The sequence below is a fragment of the Heterodontus francisci genome, chromosome 6 (genome assembly GCF_036365525.1).
Source record: "Heterodontus francisci isolate sHetFra1 chromosome 6, sHetFra1.hap1, whole genome shotgun sequence".
NCBI lineage: Eukaryota > Metazoa > Chordata > Chondrichthyes > Heterodontiformes > Heterodontidae > Heterodontus > Heterodontus francisci.
In genome coordinates this window covers 46726768-46752289 of record NC_090376.1, presented here as the reverse complement: position 1 = coordinate 46752289, position 25522 = coordinate 46726768, and the positions used below count along the sequence as shown (strand labels likewise).

General features: G+C 43.3%; 1 protein-coding gene across 1 annotated transcript in view; it reads right to left on the bottom strand.

Moving 5' to 3' along the window:
• Nucleotides 1-25522, bottom strand: part of atp8a2 (ATPase phospholipid transporting 8A2) — a 709260-nt gene that overhangs the window by 285349 nt on the left and 398389 nt on the right. The window contains exon 25 of the mRNA XM_068032841.1: nt 24353-24525. Coding sequence (XP_067888942.1) covers nt 24353-24525 — 173 coding nt within the window. The remainder of the gene's footprint in view (nt 1-24352; nt 24526-25522) is intronic.

The following is a 25522-nucleotide window of genomic DNA, read 5'->3' as shown; positions in this document are numbered from 1 at the left end:
TTCCACGGTAGTTGTTGCAGTCACCGCGGTCACCCTTGTTCTTATAGAGGGTGATGATATTGGCATCGCGCATGTCCTGTGGTACTGCTCCCTCATCCCAGCACAGGCAAAGCAGTTCATGGAGTGCTGAGAGTATAGCAGGCTTGGCACACTTGATTATTTCAAGGGTAATGCCGTCCTTTCCAGGGGCTTTTCCGCTGGCTAGAGAATCAATGGCATTACTGAGCTCCGATTTTGTTGACTGTTCGTCCAGCTCATCCATGACTGGCAGAGACTGGGCTGTATTGAGGGCGGTATCAGTGACATCATTTTCCCTGGAGTACAGTTCTAGGTAGTGCTTCACCCAGCGGTCCATTTGCTTGCGTTGGTCAGTGATTGTTTCCCCTGATTTAGACTTTGGGGGGGGCCATCTTCTTGACGGTTGGCCCAAAAGCTCTCGTAATGCCGTCATACATTCCTCTGATATTTCCGGTGTCAGAGGCCAGCTGAATACAACTGCATAGGTGTTTCCAGTAGCCGTTTGTATAGCTCCTGGCTGTTCTTTGTACAGTGCTTCTGGCGGCTTTAAGTGCTAAGGATGTTAACTCGCTTGGGGCTTTCTTGCAGTTCAGCAGTGCAGTGCGCTTGGCAGCTATGACTGGTTCCGTCTCTTCAAAGTGAGATTGAAACTAGTCTGCATTCTGCCTCTCACATTTGCCAAAGGTGGTCATTCCTGAGTCATAGATGGTGTTTCTGATGTGGGCTCACTTGGTCTCTGCATCCCTTGCAGGAGTGTTTGAAAGGGCTTTTTCATGCGAACTGAAAAACTTTTGTGACAGATGTGGGTAAGAAATTCTGGTAGTGTACTAGAGTGGGGAATAGTATGCTATTAGGTGGGGTCAGAGTAAGGGACAAAGTAATCAAGTTTAAATCATGGTTGATGTGCATGTATATGAATGCACAGAGTGTTGCTAATAAGATTGGTAAGTTACAGGTGCAGATTGACATGTGGAAATATGATGTTGTGGCTATAACAGAGACCTAACTCAAAAGAGGGTAGGACTGGGTGTTAAATATTCTTGATTACAAGGTGTTCAGGAAAGATAGGAAAGGGAAAGATGGAGGAGGGGTGGCAGTATTGATTCAAGAGAGCATTGCACTGCTGGAGAGAGAGGATGACCCAAAGGGGTCAAGGGCAGAATCTATTTGGCTAGAGCTAAGGAACAAAAAGGTGCAGTTACATTGCTCGGTGTTGTCAATAGGCCACCAACTAGTGGGAAGGATGGAGCAGAACAAATTTGCAAGGAAATTACAGAGAGGTGCAAAAATTATACAGTAGTTTAATGGGGGCTTCAATTATCCGAATATAGACTGGGATAATAGTAGTGTAAAGGGCAGAGAGGGGCAAGAGTTCCTAGAGTGTGTTCAAGAAAAATTTCTACAGCAGTATGTTTCCAGTCCAATGAGAAAGGAGGCACGGCTAGACCTGGTTCTTGGGAATGAGGTGGGCCAGGTGGATCAAGTATCAGTAGGGAGAATATTTAGGGGACAGTGATCATTGCATCATAAGGTTTAGGCTGACTATGGAAAAGGACAAAGAACAATCCAGAGTAAGAATAATTAACTGCAGGAAAGCCAACTTCAACGGGGTAAGAATGGATCTGGGATGAATAAATTGGAGTCAAGGTTGCCAGGAAAAACAGTAGCTGAACAATGGGCAACCTTTAAAAAAGATAGTTTGGGTACAGACAAGGTATGTTCCCTCGAAGGGAAAGGTTGGACAAACAAATCCAGAGCTCCCTGGATGACAAAAAAGATAGAGATTAAGATAAAGAAAAAAATTTGTGTTTACAACAGATGCCAGATACAAAATATTAGAGAACCAAGCTGAATATAGAAAGTCCAGAGGGGAAGTGAAAAAGCAAATAAGAGAAGCAAAGAGAGAGTATGAAAAGAAACTGGCAGTTAACATAATTGGGAATCTCAAAGATTTCTATAGACATATAAATAGTAAAAAGGTAGTAAAAGGAGGAGTGGGGCCGATTAGGGGCCATTAATGGGATTTGCGCTTGGAGACAGAGAGCATTGCTGAGGTAGTAAATGAATACTTTGCATCTGTCCTTACTAAGGAAGAAGATGCAACCCATGCCACGGTGAAAGAGGAGGTAATTCAGATATCAGAAGGGTTTAAAATTGATAAGGAGGTGGTATTGGATAGGCTGCCTGTACTTAAAGTGAATAAGGCACCAGGACCAGATGAGATGCATTCAAGGATACTGAAGGAAGTGAGGGTGAAAATCCCAGAGGCACTGGCCATAATTTTTCAGTCTTCCTTAGACTCAGGGGTGGTGCCAGAGGACTGAAGAATTGCCAATGTTACACCCTTGTTCAAAAAAGGGTGTAAAGATAAGCCCAGCAACTACAGGCCAGTCAGTTTAACTTCGGTGGTGGGGAAAATTCCAGAAAGAATAATCCGGGACAAAATTTATAGTCACAAGGACAAATACAGGGTAATTAAGAAAGCCAGCATGGATTTCTTAAGGGAAAATCATGTTTAACTAACTTGATGGAGTTTTTTGAAGAGGTAACAGACAGGGTTGATGAGGGCATTGCTGTTGATGTGATGTACATGGAAATCCAAAAGGTATTTGATACAGTACCGCACAACAGACTTGTGAGCAAAGTTAGTGTTCATGGAATAAATGGGACAGCAGCAACATGGATACAGAACTGGCTGAGTGACAGGAAACAAAGAGCAGTGGTTAATGGATGTTTTTCGGGCTGGAGGAGGGTTTGTAGTGGAGTTCCCCAGGGGTCAGTTGCGACCTTTGCTTTTCCTTATATATATAAATTGGCCATTGTAAATTTCCCCTAGTGCAGGTAGGTGGTAGGGAATATGGGATTACTGTAGGGTTAGTATAAATGGCTGGTTGTTGGTCGGCACAGTCTCGGTGGGCCAAAGGGCCTGTTTCAGTGCTGTATCTCTAAATAAAATAAAAATAAATAAATAAACTTCAAAAGGACAACGACAACTTGGTCAAATGGGTGGATAGGTGGCAGATGAAGTTCAATGTGGAGAAATGCGAAGTGATTCATTTTGGCAAGAAGAACATGGAGAGGCAGTACAAAATAAAGGGTGCAATTCTGAAAGGATGCAGGAGCAGAGGGACCTGGGTGTATACGTGCATATGTCATTGAAGGTGGCAGGACAGGTTGAGAGAGTAGTTCATAAAACATACAGTATCCTGGGCTTTATTAATAGGGGCATTGAGTACAAGAGCAAGGAAGTTATGCTGAACTTGTATAAGACACTAGTTCAGCCTGAGCTGGAATTTTGCGTGCAGTTCTGGGCGCCGAGCTTTAGGAAGGATGTGAAGGTGTTAGAGAGGGTGCAGAAAAGAGTCACGAGAATGATTCCCGGGATGAGGAACTTCAGTTATGAAGATGAATTGGAGAAGTTGGGACTGTTTTCCTTGAAGAGAAGGCTAAGAGGACATTTGATAGAGGTATTCAAAATCATGAAGGGTCTGGACAGAGCAGATAGGGAGAAACTGTTCCCACTTGTGAAAGGATCAAAAACAAGAGTGCCAAGATTTAAAGTAATAGGTAAAAGAAGCAAAAGCGAGGAAAATTTTTTCACGCAGCATGTGGTTAAGGTCTGGAATGTAGTGCCTGAGAGTGTGGTGGAGGTAGGTTCAATTGAGGCATTCGGCAGATAATTAGACAGTCATATGAAAAGGAAGAATGTGTAGGGTTACAGGGAGAAGGCAGGGTGTGGCAGTGGGTGAAATGCTCATTGGGAGTGTCGATGCAGACACGATGGGCCGAATGGCCTCCTTCTGCGCTGTAACAATTCTGTGATTCTGTGAAATTGTCTCCTCTATAAAAAAAAGCATGACCAACCAAAATAAGCGTCCAATACCATTTCCAAAGCTACAATGCCAGCACTAGGATTGTATGTTCCTAGGCTTGGATGTCTATTTTGAAAAAAAGGGTTCGAATAAACAAAATAGGCAGTGCTTCTGAAGTTTCTGCATTATTCTTGAAACTAAAAATAGAATTAAAATCCTATTGTTAAAATTCAAGTTCAAAATATACCTGTTATTCCACGGACAATGCTCTACACTTCCAAAAATGCTCTTTTCTCCAATTCACTTCGAATTGAAACATTGCTAGAATTAAAAAAAAATAAGATGCACTCCTCAATCCCCATTCTTCTATCTCCCTTACCTGATGGCGGCGACTCTTACAGAGTTCAAAGTTACAAGGACACCTCATTATTCAGTGTAGATAGCAAGTGTCAACGGGCTATATGATTATGGGCATCCAAGCTGAGCATGATTTAGTCCTCACATGAGGCCTATTCATCAACACTTTCCAGCAACAGTCAGACAGTCATCAGAAGTAGAATATTTTGCCGTTTCTAGCCCAGGTCACCTGCAACACCCTAATCCTGCCTTTGCTGATAATCACAAACCAGGAATTTAACTTGGAACATTCTTGCATGTAATCACAAAAATTGAAAATGTATGACACAGAAGGAGGCCATTCGGCCCACTATGTTCTTGCCAGTCGACGAAGAACGACCGAGCCAAATCCCACCTTCTTGCACTCGGTCCGTAGCCCTGCAGGTCATGGTTCTTCAAATAGATATCCAAGTACTTTTTAATGTGGTTAGAGTTTCTGCCTCTATCACACGCCAACATCATCACCCTCTATAAAAACAAAGGTGACCGCGGTGACTGCAACAACTACCGTGGAATCTCCCTGCTCAGCATAGTGGGGAAAGTCTTTGCTCGAGTCGCTCTGAACAGGCTCCAGAAGCTGGCCGAGCGCGTCTACCCTGAGGCACAGTGTGGCTTTCGTGCAGAGAGATCGACTATTGACATGCTGTTCTCCCTTCGTCAGATACAGGAGAAATGCCGTGAACAGCAGATGCCCCTCTACATTGCTTTCATTGATCTCACCAAAGCCTTTGACCTCGTCAGCAGACGTGGTCTCTTCAGACTACTAGAAAAGATCGGATGTCCACCAAAGCTACTAAGTATCATCACCTCATTCCATGACAATATGAAAGGCACAATTCAACATGGTGGCTCCTCATCAGAGCCCTTTCCTATCCTGAGTGGTGTGAAACAGGGCTGTGTTCTCGCACCCACACTTTTTGGGATTTTCTTCTCCCTGCTGCTTTCACATGCGTTCAAATCCTCTGAAGAAGGAATTTTCCTCCACACAAGATCAGGGGGCAGGTTGTTCAACCTTGCCCGTCTAAGAGCGAAGTCCAAAGTACGGAAAGTCCTCATCAGAGAACTCCTCTTTGCTGACGATGCTGCTTTAACATCTCACACTGAAGAATGCCTGCAGAGTCTCATCGACAGGTTTGCGTCTGCCTGCAATGAATTTGGCCTAACCATCAGCCTCAAGAAAACGAACATCATGGGGCAGGATGTCAGAAATGCTCCATCCATCAATATTGGCGACCACGCTCTGGAAGTGGTTCAAGAGTTCACCTACCTAGGCTCAACTATCACCAGTAACCTGTCTCTAGATGCAGAAATCAACAAGCGCATGGGTAAGGCTTCCACTGCTATGTTCAGACTGGCCAAGAGAGTGTGGGAAAATGGCGCACTGACACGGAACACAAAAGTCCGAGTGTATCAGGCCTGTGTCCTCAGTACCTTGCTCTACGGCAGCGAGGCCTGGACAACGTATGCCAGCCAAGAGCGACGTCTCAATTCATTCCATCTTCGCTGCCTTCGGAGAATACTTGGCATCAGGTGGCAGGACTATATCTCCAACACAGAAGTCCTTGAAGCGGCCAACATCCCCAGCTTATACACACTACTGAGTCAGCGGCGCTTGAGATGGCTTGGCCATGTGAGCCGCATGGAAGATGGCAGGATCCCCAAAGACACATTGTACAGCGAGCTCGCCACTGGTATCAGACCCACCGGCCGTCCATGTCTCCGTTATAAAGACGTCTGCAAACGCGACATGAAATCCTGTGACATTGATCACAAGTCGTGGGAGTCAGTTGCCAGCATTCGCCAGAGCTGGCGGGCAGCCATAAAGACAGGGCTAAATTGTGGCGAGTCGAAGAGACTTAGTAGTTGGCAGGAAAAAAGACAGAGGCGCAAGGGGAGAGCCAACTGTGCAACAGCCCCAACAAACAAATTTCTCTGCAGCACCTGTGGAAGAGCCTGTTACTCCAGAATTGGCCTTTATAGCCACTCCAGGCGCTGCTTCACAAACCACTGACCACCTCCAGGCGCGTATCCATTGTCTCTCGAGATAAGGAGGCCCAAAAGAGACCCTTCCAGGCAGGGAGTTCCAGGTCCCTACCACCATTCAGGTGAAAAAATGTTTCTTCATCGCCCCTCTAATTCTTCTCTCAATTACTTTAAATCTATGCCCCCTGTATTTAACCCCCCTGTTAAGATAAATGGGTCATCCCCATTTACTCTATTTAGGCCCCTTATAATTTTATACACCTCAATTAAGTCACCCCTCAGCCTCCTCTGTTCCAAGGAAAACAACTCTAGCCTATCCAATCTTTCCTCATAGCTAAAATTTTCCAATCCTGGCAACATCCTCATAAATCTTCTCCAGTGCGATTGCATCTTCCCTGTAGTGTTGTGACCAGAACTGTATGTAGTACTCAAGCTGTGGTCTAACTAGTGTTGTATATAGTTCTAGCGCAACCTTGCTGCTCTTCTATTCTGCGCTTCAGCTAATAAAAGAAAGCATGCCATCTCTTTTGGGCCTCCTTATCTCGAGAGACAATGGATACGCGCCTGGAGGTGGTCAGTGGTTTGTGAAGCAGCGCCTGGAGTGGCTATAAAGGCCAATTCTAGAGTGACAGGCTCTTCCACAGGTGCTGCAGAGAAATTTGTTTGTCGGGGCTGTTGCACAGTTGGCTCTCCCCTTGCGCCTCTGTCTTTTTTCCTGCCAACTATTAAGTCTCTTCGACTCGCCACATTTTAGCCCCGTCTTTATGGCTGCCCGCCAGCTCTGGCGAACGCTGGCAACTGACTCCCACGACTTGTGATCAATGTCACAGGATTTCATGTCGCGTTTGCAGACGTCTTTATAGCGGAGACATGGACGTCTGGTGGGTCTGAGACCAGTGGCGACCTCGCTGTACAATGTGTCTTTGGGGATCCTGCCATCTTCCATGCGGCTCACATGGCCAAGCCATCTCAAGCGCCGCTGACTCAGTAGTGTGTATATGCTGGGGATGTTGGCCGCCTCGAGGACTTCTGTGTTGGAGATACGGTCCTGCCACCTGATGCCAAGTATTCTCTGGAGGCAGCGAAGATGGAATGAATTGAGACGTCGCTCTTGGCTGACATACGTTGTCCAGGCCTCGTTGCCATAGAGCAAGGTACTGAGGACACAGGCCTGATACACTCGGACTTTTGTGTTCCGTGTCAGTGCGCCATTTTCCCACACTCTCTTGGCCAGTCTGGACATAGCAGTGGAAGCCTTTCCCATGCGCTTGTTGATTTCTACATCTAGAGACAGGTTACTGGTGATAGTTGAGCCTAGGTAGGCGAACTCTTGAACCACTTCCAGAGCGTGGTCGCCAATATTGATGGATGGAGCATTTCTGATGTCCTGCCCCATGATGTTTGTTTTCTTGAGGCTGATGGTTAGGCCAAATTAATTGCAGGCAGCCGCAAACCTGTCGATGAGACTCTGCAGGCACTCTTCAGTGTGAGATGTTAAAGCAGCATCGTCAGCAAAGAGGAGTTCCCTGATGAGGACTTTCCGTACTTTGGACTTCGCTCTTAGACGGGCAAGGTTGAACAACCTGCCCCCTGATCTTGTGTGGAGGAAAATTCCTTCTTCAGAGGACTTGAACGCATGTGAAAGCAGCAGGGAGAAGAAAATCCCAAAAAGTGTGGGTGCGAGAACACAGCCCTGTTTCACGCCACTCAGGATAGGAAAGGGCTCTGAGGAGGAGCCACCATGTTGAATTGTGCCTTTCATATTGTCATGGAATGAGGTGATGATACTTAGTAGCTTTGGTGGGCATCCAATCTTTTCTAGTAGTCTGAAGAGACCACGTCTGCTGATGAGGTCAAAGGCTTTGGTGAGATCAATGAAAGCAATGTAGAGGGGCATCTGTTGTTCACGGCATTTCTCCTGTATCTGACGAAGGGAGAACAGCGTGTCAATGGTCGATCTCTCTGCACGAAAGTCACACTGTGCCTCAGGGTAGACGCGCTCGGCCAGCTTCTGGAGCCTGTTTTGAGCGACTCGAGCAAAGACTTTCCCCACTATGCTGAGCAGGGAGATTCCACGGTATTTGTTGCAGTCACCGCCATAAGCCTTCTTTAACCACCTCATGGACCTGTCCTGCTACCTTTAAGGATCTATGGACATACACTCCAAGGCCCCTCCGTTCCTCTACAGTACTCAATATCCTCCCATTTATTGTGTATTCCTTTGCCTTGTTGCACCTCCCAAAATGCATCACCTCACACTTCTCCAGATTGAATTCCATTTTCCACTTTTCTGCCCAACTGACCAGACCACCTATTTCTTCCTGCAGTCTGAAGCTTTCCTCCTCTGTCAACCACACGGCCAACTTTTGTATTATCTGCAAACCTCTTTATCATGCCCCCTAAATTTGAGTCTAAATCATTAATATAATCTGCAAAAAGCAAAGGACTGAGTACTGAGCCCTGCAGAACCCCACCGGTGACAGCCTTCTCTTTGCAAAAACACCAATCAACCTTACCCTTAGCTTCCTGTCACTAAGCCAATTTTGGATCCAATTTGCCACTCTCCCTTGATCCCAAGGGCTTTTACTTTTTTGACCAGCCTGTCATCTAGGACCTTGCCAAAGCCTTGCTAAAATGCTTGTCGACCACAAGCACCACCCTGCCCTCATCAATCCAACTTGTCACCTACTAAAAAAAAATTCTAATAAGTATTTACTCATTCAGGGGAGTCTAGCAAAATATACCTTATTTTAATCTTCCTTGAAAATTTTTAGTTCTCTCCACCTCCATATCACACCAAGTTGCCCAGTTAAGTTAGTGTGTTGGTAACCTGCTCACAATCTACCGACCACTATCAGTATGCAAGAGACCTCACCCCACTTTGCCTCCTGATGGAATGTCGAAACACAGGAACAGGATTAGGCCATTCAGTCCATCGAGCCTAATCTACTATCTTGTTTGTCCATGGCTGTTCTTTCTAATCTCAATTCCTTGCCCTTTCTCTACAACTTAATACCCTCACCTCCAGGGTAAGTATCTATGTTGCTTTTAAACACATGAACTTATTCTACATCTATGACTTTCTGGGGCACCACATTTCACATTGTCACAAGCCTGTCTATGAAGAACTATGTCCTGGATTCACTTTTAATCAGGTTAGCTCTAATTTTAAAATTAAGTTCCTTTATTCTGGATTTTCCTATTAAGAGAGAGAGCTGTTCCTGTTATACCCTGTCAGTTCCCTTATTTATTTTAAGCACCTTTTAACCTGCTTGTTGCCAGGCATCTCTCTCATACCACCACCAAAAACTGACACTGAGGATTGAAGGGACAATCCGATATCCTACCAATCTGCCCTGTGGCACTGAAATAGCAACATATTATTATAAATGGAAGATTGCCCTTTACACACATGCATACACCCTGCAGGTTGGAGGCCACTGAATGTATAAAGCATCGAATATCAAATACCTCATTTTCTATTCAGCATCAGATAGAATGTTATGCGGACACTGTGTATTTTCCCAAAATACCACTCTCCTCTGGCATGCCTGAAGTCGTAGAATACTGGGAAACTCTAGCCCTTACATTTTCATGCCTTACCTCTTCCAGTATCCACTTCTGCTTTGTTTCACTGAAATCAATTTAAAATCACTTGGAGTGTTAATGAAAATAATATGCAAAAAATTCAACGCAAAATCAGTAACCTTAGATTCAACATGGAAATGAATAAAGCATTAAGCACTTAAGTGTTCAACAACCAGCAACACTATTGTTTGCAGATCAGGTGAAATCAAAATATGGACCTTTTCTGCACTGAGTTAGTTGCAACTGCATTTCTCCAGATGAAGTCAAAGAATTTTGACCTACACTAGTGAGTTATTAAAAACTACAAAGTGGCTTCCTGTAGAATTAAGCAGGCTATATTTTGCAAAGGAAAGCCACCATGCTGTTAGCAGCTGTGTTATTTCAGACTGAGAATGAAGCCAGTTCTCTCTAGTTAAACAGTCGGCCCCCCTACTGAGAACCAGCAGCTGCAGTCGCCTTGTATAGAACCAAAGCCCTCGTGGTGAATTAGGGGAGTCAGAGAGAGAGGGCAAAAGCAAGCCAGCTGTACAGGAATATCAGGCATACCAGAAGGCTTCCGAAAGAACTGTTTCTAAGTTGGCAAAACATATCACTCCATGGAAGCTGTGGTATGAATGTATAATATAGTTTATATCCAGCAGGTCATAACTCACTTCCTCAGCAATTTTAGATTCATAAACAAAAATTAATTCAAGAATTTTATTCAGATTTTTCATATGGACTCAGTACAAGGACTGGTGCATGGAATGTGTTTTAACTAGTACAAACCAGAATTTTCAGGATCCCCCATGCCCACTGTTATCTTCCCCTCCCTTAACGGTGCTAATTCCTTGCTGGGGTACAATTTCATAGCAGCTACCCTCTGTTCACACCTCAATCATCCTTATTCATGTATGACCAGAGACAGTGCATGTCAGCAGTTTGTTCGATCCTCTGCTCAACCAAATGTGTGCACAAGCGCCTTTTCCAGAAGAGGTCACGGGACAATGATCAGAGGTGGGAATGCTGACTGATATTTCCTATCCTCAGTTAATGGGCACTGAAAATTGTAGCACCCTTTTGTTTACCCTGGATAAAATCAATTACTTCAGCAGAGACCAAACGAATTTTTAAAAGTAAATGATGCAACCTATCTCATACCAACAGAGCAAATCCAGCTTAAAATAAAATATAGAAAAAAGTAGTACAAAACACCACAGTTAAATTCAACTTTTTTGACAATCAAATTCTGCACATTTTAACCCATATTTACTTATAACCAGCTTTACTATGTTGATCAATTCGCTGCGTGAATGAAGTCATTATGGTCACAAATCGACAGGTAATTCAGCACCTCCAGAGCTTTCTCCAGGGGAATTAGGTCAGATAGTTCGGGCTACAGCATTACCCATCTCTGACCACCCTCCAAACGCTGTTGATTCAACACTGCCAGTACAGGTGGGCTGAATTTACTTGCAAGCTGCATACTGATTTTATTTTTGAAAAGTCATTGCCATTTAATTGCCAATAAATGGCAAAAGCAAATTCTGATCAATTTCCACTTACAAAACTGATGAAACCCAGCTGCACTAAGTGACAGAAAATCCTGCATGATTATTATTATTTTCAGGTACTTCTGGTACGATCTTACAAATGCAAGGTTTTGTTGATACATAAACAACAAGATGAATTAGAATTAAAATATGTATGAGCAAGATTTAACTGTACAATTGAATTAACTGAGCCCGAGTAGCACTGTTTTACTGCATATTCACTGTACTGTGAAATAAACTCGCTTAACAACTCGTACCTGGCATTGTCTCAGCAAATGTTTACTTGGTTTACCTTTGGAGTGATGACTGAAGCATAGGCATGCCAAAGAAAGACAATAGTATCTGGCTCAGGACACAAGGGGATACTATTGTTATAACCTTGGGTTTATCTGGAGATGCAAAATGGATCGGGTCCGGAGTGACACAATGTTTAAACCTCTGGATAAAGATGGGAAAAACGTACCCAATGTTGCCCTCATCTTGATGATCACCTTCGTGTGCGGCTGCATCAAGCTGTGTGTACAGCCCCAGTACGCAAACACCAAGTGCCACTACGTGCTGAGGTTCTATCTGTCCCCGGTGTTGCGAAGGATGGGTCTGGCCACATTGCCGTGGAACGCTCCATCCAGTTGGACCGTGCCGTACCACCTATCCTTCGTGGAAAAGTTTGTGCAGAAAAATACCTTTGACCATCAATCCATTTGGCAGTGGTCTGCACGGAATGTCCTCAAGGCTCTACGGGAAAAGGAGATGGTGGATCCTGTCAGGTGGTTCCCTGAGCAGACTGCCAAAGTCATTTGGCAGAATGCCTCATCACCAGAACTTTCAAACAAGCACCAAGACGTAGCCTGGCTGGTGGTGAGAAGGGCCCTCCTCATCAGATCCTTCCTGCATGCCCGGAATCTCACCACCTCTGCACGCTGCCCCCGAGGTGGCTGTGATGGCAAGAGACTGTTGCCCACCTCCTTCAGGAATGTGCCTTTGCAAAGCAGGTGTGGAAAGAGATGCAGTGGTTTTTGTCGAGGTTCATCCCAAGCAGCTCTGTAACACAGGAGTCTGTGCTCTACAGGTTGTTCCCAGGGATGCACACCGAGACAAACATCAACTGCTGCTGGAGGACCATCAATTCGGTGTAAGTCGCTCTTTGGTCTGCCCGAAACTTGCAGGTCTTCCAGCGCAAAGCGTTGTCCACGACCAAATGTTGCAGACTGGCACATTCCAAGGTTCAGGACTACGTGCTGAGGGACGCAGTAAAGCTTGGTGCAGCTGCCACAAAGGCTCAATAGGGAAAGACCACTATGTAAGGTCCTCCCACCATAGTGAACTGAGGGGCTGGACCTATGTGAAACCCCCTCGGGCTGTATACACCAGATATGGGTTTGCTGTAAAATGTACATGGCATGTAAAATGGAATGGAAGGGTTGTGAGGCAACTCACTCCTGTAACGAACAAAACTGATTACCTTTGCACTTTCTGAAATGTCAACTTGATGCTGTTTTGAACTGTTTTGTAATGTATTTTTCAATAGATTTTTATAAAGTATATTTTTTGATAAAAGGGGTTACACCACCATACAAGTAAATATACAATAGAAGAGTCAATTCTCACAAAAGTTGAGACTGTTTACGAGAGCTATTGAACCTGATAAGGTAGCTATAGCAAACCTCAATTTTTAACATGGAACTATGGATTTAAGGAGACAGCTAAAAGCTTACAGAAAGAGTCTGGCAGAGATGGCACTTGGGCTGATCAGTGGTAAATGAAGCTGAAAAAAAGATTTAGCATTTATATAACACCTTTCATGACCTCAGGATGTTCCAAAGCACTTTAACAGCCAATGAAGTACTGAACATCAACAAATGCAAACTATTACACAGTAAGTAAAAGTAGTAAAACTTAGATGCAGAAGTACACTATGGGATGAATAGAACTTGGCAAAGAAGAAATTAAAAGAGAATGAGGTATGTTGGTTAGTCATAGAAAATAGGGGCAGGAGTAGGCCATTTGGCCCTTCGAGCCCGCTTCGCCATTCATTATGATCATGGCTGATCATCCAACTCAGTAACCTGTTCAAGCTTTCGCCCCTACATTATTCACTATGTTCAAACAATCAAAGAAAGCAATAAACAAAGCAGATAGTATGCAGAATATAGTGAACAATCTTTTCAGCTCAAATTTTTATAAATCATATTAACATTAAACAGGACTGTGGTCAGGTTACACCTGGAGTAAAGAATACATGACATCCGTGCTGCAGTATTTGGGGGCATCCATATGAAATATGAAGATCAAGGCTGATCGGTGTTGGAGGGCTAAGTAATGGGGATGACTGGGGCTCTTCAACCTTGAAAAAGGATGCATCAGAGGGGATAGGTCACTAGAATAACTGGTGGAGAGCAGAACACTGGACTCGCAAGAAACAGCTAGAATGCATAATGCAGGCATGGTGGACTTGATGTATTAGAGGGTGAAATCAAATAGGCCAAAGGATTGTCCTCATTTGCAGAGGAGCCAATCTCTCTGGATTACTGCTTAGTCTTTCACTACAACTATTATCACTTCCTTCACCTTTTGTTCTGTGACATCTCTGTCGTTAAGCTCTCCTGCCCTCTGCCCTATCACACACCTTCCCTTTTGTTCTTCTCCCCCTCCCCACCCCCAAATTTCACTTGCTCAAAGCCCACGACATTTCTAACTTTTGCCAGTTCTGATGAAAGGCCACAGACCTGAAACATTAACTCTGCTTCTCTCTCCACAGATGCTGCCAGACCAGCTGAGTAGATTAGATTAGATTATTAGAGATACAGCACTGAAACAGGCCCTTCGGCCCACCGAGTCTGTGCCGAACATCAACCACCCATTTATACTAATCCTACATTCCTACCAAACATCCCCACCTGTCTCTATATTTCCCTACCACCTACCTATACTAGTGACAATTTATAATGGCCAATTTACCTATCAACCTGCAAGTCTTTTGGCTTGTGGGAGGAAACTGGAGCTCCCGGAGAAAACCCACGCAGACACAGGGAGAACTTGCAAACTCCACACAGGCAGTACCCGGAATCGAACCCGGGTCCCTGGAGCTGTGAGGCTGCGGTGCTAACCACTGCGCCACTGTGCCGCCCACTTCCAGTACTTTCTGTTTTTTATATTAGGCCTTCAGTACTGCACTGAGGTCTCAGCAAGGATTGTTTGCTGAAGTTCCTGGAGTGGGGTTTGAATCCAGAGCCATATCAGATACAATAATCTACCACTGAGACCAACTAAGACAGGGGTTGAAGCGCATTAAGGTGGATAAATCCCCAGGGCCTGATCAGGTGTATCCTAGGATGCTTTGGGAAGCAAGGGAGGAGATTGCTGGGGCCCTGGCAGAGATTTTAGTATCATCGTTAGCCACGGGTGAGGTACCAGAAGCCTGGAGGATAGCTAATGCTGTGCCTTTATTTAAGAAGGGCAGCAGGGATAAGCCAGGGCTGGTGAGCCTTACATCAGTGGTGGGAAAGTTATTGGAACAGATTCTGAGAGACAGGATTTATATGCATCTGGAAGGCATGGTCTGATTAGGGATGGTCAGCCTGGCTTTGTGCGTGGGAAATCATGTCTCACGAATTTGATGGAGTTTTTCGAGGAGGTGACCAAGAGGATTGATGAAGGCAGGGCAATGGATGTTGTCTCCATGGTCTTTAGCAAGGCCTTTGACAAGGTCCCGCATAGTAGGCTGGTCCAGAAGGTTCGAACACATGGGATCCAGGGTGAGCTAGCAAATTGGATACAAAATTGGCTTGGTGATAGGAGGCAGAGGGTGGTAGTGGAGGGTTGTTTTTCAGATTGGAGGCCAGTGACCAGTGGTGTGCCGCAGGGATCGGTGCTGGGCCCTCTGTTGTTTGTCATATATATTAATGACTTGGATGTGAATGTAAAGGGCATGCTTAGCAAGTTTGCAGATGACACCAAAATTGGTGGTATAGCAGACAGTGAAGAAGGTTGTCGAAAGTTACAATAGGAAAGAGATCAACTGGAAAAGTGGGCAAGGGATTGGCAAATGGAATTTAACGCAGACAAGTGCGAAGTGATGCATTTTGGGAAGTTAAACCAGGGCAGGACATATACAGTGAATGGCAGGGCCCTGGGAAGTGTTGTTGAGCAGAGAGACCTTGGGGTGCAAGTACATAGTTCCCTGAAAGTGGCAACACAGGTAGACAGGGTGGTGAAGAAGGCGTATGGCATGCTTGCCTTCATCAGCCGAGGCACTGAGTATAAGAGTTGGGACGTCATGTTACAGTTGTACATAACTTTGGTTAGGTCGCATTTGGAGTACTGTGTGCAGTTCTGGTCGCCGCACTACAGGAAAGATGTGATTAAGCGAGAGAGGGTGCAGAAAAGATTCACAAGGATGTTGCCTGGTTTGGAGGGCTTGGGTTGCAAAGAGAGATTGGATAGGTTGGGTCTGTTTTCCCTGGAGCGAAGGAGGCTGAGAGGGGACATGATAGAGGTATATAAAATTATGAGAGGCATAGATAGGGTAGATAGCCAGAGTCTGTTTCCCATGGTAGGGGTGACTAAAACTAGAGGGCATAGATTTAAGGTGAGAGGGAGGAAGTTTAAAGGGGATCAAAGGGGTAAATTTTTCACACAAAGAATAGTGGGTATCTGGAATGAGCTGCCTGAGGAGGTGGTGGAGGCAGGAACAGTGGCGACATTTAAGAGGCATCTGGACAGGTACTTAAATGAGCAAGGCATAGAGGGATATGGAATTAATGCAGACAGATGGGATTAGTATAGATAGGCATTATGGTCAGCATGGACGCGGTGCGCCGAAGGGCCTGTTTCTATGCTGTACGACTCTATGACTCTAGGGGTCTGCAACTTGTGGCTCTGGAGCCGCATGCGGTTCTTTAACTTTTTAAAAATTCTTTCATGGGATGTGGAAATGGCTGGTGAGGCCAGCATGTATTGCCCATCAATAATTGCCCTCGAGAAGGTGGCGGTGAGCTGCCTTCTTGAACCACTGCAGTCCATCTGGTGTAGGTACACCCATAGTGCTGTTAGGAAGGGAGCTCCAGGATTTTTGATCCAGCAGCAGTGAAGGAACAGCGATATATTTGCAAGTCAGGATGGAGTGTGACTTGGACATGAATTTGCAGGTGGTTGTGTTCCCATGCGTCTGTTGTCCTTGTTCTTCTAGGTGGAAGAGGTCGCGGGTTTGGAATGTGCTGACAAAGGAGGTGTGGTGATTTACTGCACTGCATCTTGTATATGGTGCACACTGCTGCCACTGTGATTGGTGGTGGAGGGAGTGAATATTCAAGGTTTTGAATGGGCTGCTGATCAAACGGGCTGCTTTGTCTTGGATGGTGTTGCACTTCCTGAGTGTTGTTGAAACCCCACTCATCCAGACAAGTGGAAAGTATTCCATCACACTCCTGACTTGTGCCTTGTAGATAATGGACAGGCTTTAGGGAGTCGGGTGGGTTACTCGCGCACAATTCCCAGTCTCTGACCTGCTCTTGTAGCCACAGTATTTATGTGGCTGTTCCAGTTCAATTTCTGATCAATGGTAACCCCCAAGATGTTGATAGTTGATCTCATTTGCAGCTCCCAACCATTTCCAGTTGGATCGCATTAACGTGAAAAAAACTTTTTAAAAATTGTCAAGAAAAGTAACAGCTGTGTTTTTATTGTGGGGATTAAAAGCTAATCATTATGCTGCACTTGATGGGTTCAAATGATTATTTTAACGAAAAACATCATCACGGTCTAAATAAACCTGCTCAAATGGTATAGCTACACATGGTTATAGATAATGCCTTTGGTTCAAAGAACAGGTTTTATGGTTGCGATCTTTATTGTTTCTAATATAGCTGAGACGATAAATTATTCTGAATGTGCTATTGGAAGCTTTTTTTAATCATGAGAATCAATAGTCGAAAAAATTGTCTTAATTCTATGTATCTTAAGTTATAATTTGTTTTAAAGATGACTTTACTAACAAAATTATAGTTTAAAAAAGACAAAAATGTGATAATTTAGAGTTAGGTCTATTTTAATTTCGATTTTTTTTCTATTGATACATAAATTCAATACATGTACATATGCAAATTATGCATTCTACCAGAAACACTTGGCAATTTGCCAAGTATTTGGTTTAGAAATGCTAAATTTTTGTGCTGTGGCTCCCAATAGTTTTTATTTTTGGCAATTTTTTTTTTCATGACTCTTCAGGTAAAAAAGATTGCTGACTCCTGAACTAAGACATCAGCTATTATCAATGATATAGCACCATCAATATACTAATATGACCAAAGTGCTTCACAGGAGCATAATCAGTCAAAAATTGACACTGAGCCAAAAAGGAAAAACTGTTTCCTTTAACTAATGGTTCAAGGACTAGGGGACACAGACTGAAGGTTTTGGGCAAGAGATGCAAGGGGAATGTGAGGAAGAACGTTTTTATGCAGCGGAACCCTGGAACTCAATGCCCACAAGGGAAAGGGAGACAATCAATGACTCCCAAAGGAAGTTGATTGGTTACCTGAGGAAAATAGTCCTGCAGAACTATGGGGATTGTGCGGGGGTGTGGGACAGACTCCTTCTGTGTCATAAATGACTTTACAATGCTACCTCCTCATTGCATTGAATAAATAACATTTTTAATCATATTTTAAAAAGGCAATGACTAGGATAGGTGATTTTGTTCAGGAAATTTCACTGAAAATCAAAGCACAGTTACCGAGAAATTGCTACAATTGTCGGGATACTTTTTTTTCTTCTTTGGCCTCCTTATCTCGAGAGACAATGGATACGCGCCTGGAGGTGGTCAGTGGTTTGTGAAGCAGCGCCTGGAGTGGCTATAAAGGCCAATTTTTTTTATAGGCCTAGCTTTTCTCATGTCTTTGCTTGGCTTGTCCCACCCATTCTAACAATTTACAGTAATTCCCAGCTGGTTACTGTAACAGCTGCTTGTATAGTCTACAAGTGATCAACTACTCCAAAGATTACAGTGCGTGAGCAGAACATGTTTTTTTATTCGCCCATGGGGTGTGGGCATCGTTAGCTAGGCCAGTGTTTATTGCGCATCCCTAATTGCTCTTGAGAATGTGGTGGTGAGCTGCCTTCTTGAGTTGCTGCAGGTGCACCCACAATGCTGTCAGGAAGAGAGGATTTTGACCCAGCAACAGTGAAGGAATGGCAATATAGTTCTAAGTCAGGATGGTGTGTGGCACGGAGGGGAATTTGCAGGTGGTGGTGTTCCTATGCATCTGCTCCCCTTGTCCTTCTAGGGGGTTGAGGTCGCGGGTTTAGAAGGCACTGTCAAAGGAGCCTCGGAGAGTTGCTGCAGCGCATCTTATAGATGGTACACACTTCTGCCACTGTACGTTGGTGATGAAGGGAGTGAATGTTGAAGTGGTGGATGGGGTACTAATCAAGCGGTCTGCTTTGTCCTGGATGGTGTCGAGCTTCTTGAGTGTTGTTGGAGCTGCACCCATCCAGGCAAGTGAAGAGTATTCTATCACACTCCTGACTTGTGCCTTATAGATGGTGGACAGACATTGGGGAGACAGCAGGTGAGTTACCAACCATACAGCCAGCAGTTACAGTAACCAACTGGATAACTCTCTGGGAGAGTTGGAAACATGCTGCTGATTGAAAAGTGAAATATTAGCCATAGCAAAACCTGGACGTTGCATTGTAGCGCAAAATTAACAGAATTCACTGTACGATGGTGTACCCAACCTAGTGAATGAGGAGAAGCAACAGATGAATTTTTTAAAAATTAGCAGCTGGAGTCCTTGAAATAAATTATTATGGCCACATCAGTTGCAAAGTCACTATGTGAAATTAGATGCAATCCAAGGAAAATTAGGATGAGAATTTGGAAAATGAGAGCACCAAAATATGCAATAATTTCAAATCTGAAGAACTCTCCCAGTCATGAAATCCATCAGCTCTGACTGCATTAGGATAATGGCAGCAATGACTGCAAAACAGCATGCTTTAAGTTTCACAGCTGGAAGAGCACCACCTACTGCTCCAAATAGAACTGGTATTATAGTCGATTAATATAGTTCTTATATACAGTTCTAAAATTTGATGGATAGACAAGGTGTATGCTATTTAGGTTGTGAATTTAGGTTAACGGAGGACCAGATGGGGACTTTCTTTACCAATAACAGCAAATTGAGAGCGTTCAGTCATAGTTAGTTAGTTAGAGATACAGCATTGAAACAGGCCCTTCGGCCCACCGAGTCTGTGCTGACCATCAACCACCCATTTATACTAATCCTACACTAATTCCATATTCCTACAACATTCCCACCTGTCCCTATATTTCCCTACCACCTACCTTTACTAGGGGCAATTTATAATGGCCAATTTACCTATCAACCTGCAAGTCTTTTGGCATGTGGGAGGAAACCGGAGTACCCGGAGGAAACCCACGCAGACACAGGGAGAACTTGCAAACTCCACATAGGCAGTACCCAGAATTGAACCCGGGTCGCTGGAGCTGGGAGGCTGCGGTGCTAGCCACTGTGCCACCCCATGGTGTGAATAACCCAAAACTTGTCTCGTCATAAAAGTTTTACCTTAGTATAAGTGATTGGAACATTTATGATGTGGCTGAAATCTGGCTTCCAACCACAGAACTGTTATGGGGATATGCTCACATCACTTTTATCAAATCACTGAAGTTAGAGAACAGAAGCCGGCCATTTAACCCAACCAGCTGTAGCCTGTACGAGCTCGTCAACTGAAGCCATCTACCTTAATTCCATCTCCTTGTCCTTTCACTTCATCCATTTGAAGTTGCTTATCAAATACTTAGCTACATTTCTTTTAAGACAATATATTCCATGTCTCAATAGCCCCTCATAAAAAAAAGTTCTGTGTTAAAAAAAATTGTAACTTCCTCCCTATGTTGTTATAGTGATAATCCTCAGTTTATGCCTCTTCACCAACCAGTGGAAACAATGTTTCAAATAATTTCTATCCATTTGGCTACATTCCCTTTAATTCCATCTGCCTTAACTTTCATTAATATCCCTTTATCTATACACACTGGTTTCTTCAAATTTAAATTGAAGTATGACTTCCTTTTTACAAATCTATCTGACCATTTGTGATTATCCAATGTCTCTTCAAGTGTTCATTTCACCAATTTCATCTCTTGACTAAATTTAAATCCAAGTGTTTTAAAAGAAAATACATAAATGTGAAATCACTGATGGCTTATTGCATGTGTGTACTGGACAGTGATGTGCTGGGCTATACAAATCAAAAGTATGCAGTTGAATCCTCTGGTCTTCAAGAAGTTTGTTGATCTCAAGCCATCGTCACATGATAAGCATCTTTCCAGCAGGAGTTGTGTATGGAAGTTGAGGAAGGACAATGTCAGACTTGGCTGTTGTACTCAGTAAGCTGCTGATATGGGCTACATAGTTCTAATTGCTTTAACATATCACTTACATGAAGGACTGGAGGGCTACTAAGGTTATTGCCTTAAAAAGGAAAATTGGAGGGGGGTGGGGGGAGGAATAAATGTCATTTGTTTGGAATTTATGGTAGATATAAGAAGCTCCAAAGACAGGTATACAAAGGCTTCTATTTTTCTCAGTCAACATCATCTTTCCCTGAAAAAATCTACTCCCAACTCTTTCACCCTTCCTGCCTACCTCCCCATCTCCAGCCTTCCAGTTTCCTCTAAAGTACTAGCAGCTTGCCACTGCCTTGCAATTGTACTCCAAGCTCTGCCACCAGCGTCTATTTGAGACACCACAATCAGGCCTTCACCCACAGCACCCGGTCCTTGCTGGTCAGTCACAAACTATATTGTATGGCTGTGACAGTAGCTTGTCCCTTTTCATTCTCCTGCAACTTCTCCATCCTCCTGAAATGTTTTTCTCCCGCAGTCATTTGTGCAACTGAAGAATCTTTTCAGCAAATAACATTTTGGGATACAATACATGAGAAATTTTAGACATGATGTGGTAAGTGTTGCAAGCTTGGATGGAACACTTAACTATGGACTTATGGTTACCAAAGCTCTCCAGCACTGTGGTTTTCCTTGTGTCATTTTTGGGTCTGTTGTCGACTAAGTGATAGAGACTGATTGCTATGATTAGTCAATAACTCCTCATGATTGTATCATGCAAGTACCAGGATGGTAGAAGATGAACTAGATGGACCTTGGTCTTTTTTGTCCACCAATTCCTGTGTTGACCTTCTGTGGCATTGTTCATTCATGGTTCACAAAATAATTATGAATGAGGGAGACTATTCAGCCCATCTTAGTTCATCCATCCAGAAAGATTTAAACCCCTAAATTTCACCATCAAATTATTTCTTAAAAGATTCTATTGTTTCTCCCTCCACTGCTGCCATGTTTCATGATTTTTTGACCATTTTTCCTTTTCAGTGTAGATTCTGTAAAGCACTGGCAGGCATCTACCCACAAGCGGGAAGTGGTAAAATAATGCAAGCTGTTGCTTTCATGAGGAAGGCTTTCATTAGATATTTACAATGTTCATTTATCAATGATACAGTCTTCTTAACTTTTGAGATAAAAGCGGCATTCCAAATACGCACTGACTATCCAAAACACCTCATCACCGGTGTCAAATATAACCTGCAGGGAATGTGGAAATACCAGCACTGCCCCCAATAGAAATTAACGAAAACAATTCACTAATGAGCTTTATCTCTGCTCCAGAAACCTCACGGCGATGGGTCAGCCTCATAAGCCTCGTCTCTATAGATATGGTTAACTACTAAGTGTAGTTGCATCATCCTGCTTTAAAAGCAACGCATTAACAACACATACACATACCCATACCCAAGAATGCTGAAAATGGCAATAAAACACAATTTCCATAAACTCACCCATCACAGCCAAGTCTCCTTTAACACAATAACTACGGCAGATAGTCAAACATTTCCAACAGCTGCTGATAATGTTCCCACTGCCTGATGGGATCAGCTTGACTGTGTCTAAGTGTCGACATCAGAGTAATTAAAAAGTTCACATATATGTTTAACAGTGTATGACCACATTTGGATCTTTATCACTTGTTAATGAAAGGAAGCATATCAAATTCTCTACTATTGTGTGCGTAAGACTTCAGCCTGCATGCATAGAAGAAGCCTAGTTAATCAGACCTATTTAAAGAAATATAATGAATTCCCCAGTTAAGGAGAGCTGGAATTAATAGAACAGCATTTAAATGCCAAGTTATTAAGTACAGCACTAAAAGTAATTTTGATGCCTCATATTATTATTTAAACTCTTAGTCATCCATGTTCACTCTTTTTTGCTGAAATGCCAGGAAGAATGACTGCACAAACACTGGGAAATAAAGTTGATATTCCCCCTGGCAGAGGCCTACCCTGCACACGAATGTTGAAACACAAAGGTCAACCTGATCTATCCATTCATATACCAGTCATTTTCATATAATAAGGAAGAAATCCTGGATTGTTACGGCCAGGTGGTAAGGGGTGTGGGTGGTTCCCACTGTTCAACTCCCAATTGACTGTAGCGAGTGTTTTTGTTACTAGGGTTTTAACCCTTTTTGTTTTATTTGTCAAATAAACAGAGACCGATAGGTTTCCTTGTAGGTTTAACACAGAATATTAACTATTTATTGAGCAATATGCATTCCCAAAATAGTTGCAAACGACCCACACACACATTCACTCACACACACACACAAAAGAGATAACGAGGAAAAAAGGTAAGTGGTTTGAAGTGAGGTAGATGTTCAGGGTTCATGGTAAACCTGTTGAATCTTCTCAGAGGACAATTTCTATTTTAAATTTGCAGGCCTGGGTTGTTTGTAGATTTTTTTGTTATTTGAGATTTTAGTTGGGAGACGGTGATCACTTTCAGTTCTCTGCTGCACAAGTTGAAGTGTCGAATTCACAGCAGGGCACCCACTTTCACTTTTGCTGGAGATCTCAGCTGGACAGGCTTTTGGGGATGCTGTTCTGATTCTCTCTCCCTCCAAAGAGATACTCCTAAAGGTCAAAAATTCTCTCACGTTTTGCCTCTGCTGGGAGACGGAGAGCCCCCTCCCTGTGGTGACCAACAATGACCCAGGATGTGGCTACTTCACACTTTCTTTGTTTCAAAAGAACGCATTTAACTGAAAAGTGTCTCTTGATGGATTCAGGATGGGTGTAATTGACACCTCTTAGCTCAGAATGTATCCTTTTTCTCCTTACCAGACAGTAAGACAGTTTGAATAAACAAGGCCAGGTTATTTGACCTTTGGTGGCCATTTTTCCACACGTTGTCCACTTTTTGAAGGAAAAGTCTTTTTTTTTTAAGTAACTCTTCTGTTTGGGTTCTGTATTTAAATCGCTGCACTTCACGTGAGCGTGACAAGGTATATATGCCAGAGCTATGGCACCCTACTAAAAGTGACATTATTGACACCATCAGACAAGGCCCATGGAGTTTCAATGTTACTTTACAATTCTGTTGACATTGTTGGTGCACTGTATTAAATGTGTTTGGCTAACCCAGCCCCTCCACACCATGTCATGGTAGAAATACTGTGCTGCTACTAATAATGTAACAAAAAATATGATCACCTTGCACACACATAATTATTTACTAATCTTTCAGTAATAATAGGGGACCGTGTGAAACTTTCAAGAGAAATTCATTTCCTCAAAAGCATTTGACAATTTCTGGAGAGAGACAGGATGAGGGACATAATCATCATTCTCAACACAATATAATCACACGCAGGGAACATATGATTTACATTGTGTCATGTGTTTGCAAAAGTTGCTAAATTGTCAGAAAAAGCCAACTGGTTCACTAATATAATTTAAGAAAGGGAACTGGACCTCCCCTACTCATTCTGGCCCAGGTATGGTTCTTGTCACATACTACGTTGATTGACTCTTGATGCCCTCATGGCAACTAGGAGTGAATAATAAATACTGCCTTGCCAGTGTCATCCACATCCAACATACATCCAGAAGAAATCTTGTCAACGTAGCCAGTGTTCTTACCTGCAGCAGATGACAGCTTTACAAGACAAAGCCAGATCTAAAAACGAGCGACGAACCTCAAATGACAGTGCATAGTTCAACGTCTGTCCATCTATGATTAAGGCAAGTTCATTATCTTTGTTCAAGGATTCACCTAGGTCTTCACAATGGTGAGTAAGAGTTTCCCTGGTTGCCTAAAATAAAAACAAACATATCATCAAGAATCTTGACCGGCATCATATTTCCTGAGTCCATGGCGTTACGACAGAGGTGGGAGGAGTGCACTGTTTATTCTAGTTCTACCTCTCCACAGGTAACAACATATATTTAAATTTTTTCCCACTTAATGATACGGTCATAGACTCTGTTTTCCCAGAATAAAACACACCAACCAAGTTTCTTTAATAAACAACAAAATGATCAGGTTATTTTAAAACCAGTCTTAACCAGTAATGAAGTAAAGCATAAACACACAGATTGAAACATTAAAGTTCCCTTTTTACCTTAGCCCCTCACACTCACATATACCGGTTAGCCAGAAAAATAAAAGGGATTGTTGTTTAGAGCTGTCATAAAAAAAAGACATATAAACCACTTAGGCTGAATACGTGCTCATTCCTGAAGAAAAAACAGATGAGATATGTTGAGTTCCAAAATGGGCATACAGTTTTGCCTCCAAGTACATGTAGACGGGTCACTGGGATCTTCTAGAACAATTCTTTTCAGGCGGCGTTGAGAATTAATTTAGCAGGCTTTTCTTCAATGACAGGAGATAAGATGAATTGACACAGTGGACTTCTCAGGGTCTTTTAGAGAGGTGCTGGAAAGCTGAGCTGGATTGTGGTCCTTGAGAACACTCTTCTCTCCTTGGAAGTTCCCTCCTTCTTCCTCAGGCTTTTTAAAGAGATGGAACAGGCTGGGCTGAGCTGGGGTCCTTCAGTTTTATTTTTTAAAAACTCCCACCCCTTTTAAACTGATCATTCCCAACTCAAAACAATTCAAAAGTAAAGCCAGAAACAGAAAGTCCACCTTTTGACCTGTCACTTCTCTGCATACATCTTCATCAGTTACGAAGGTTTCTGTTCTATTTTTAACTTGAATCCTGCGACAATCAGTGAATGTTGTTATCAAACAAGTTCTTTCAGTGTCCTCTTGATGACCCCCTTGGAAAAAAAATGGTCCAATATTTCT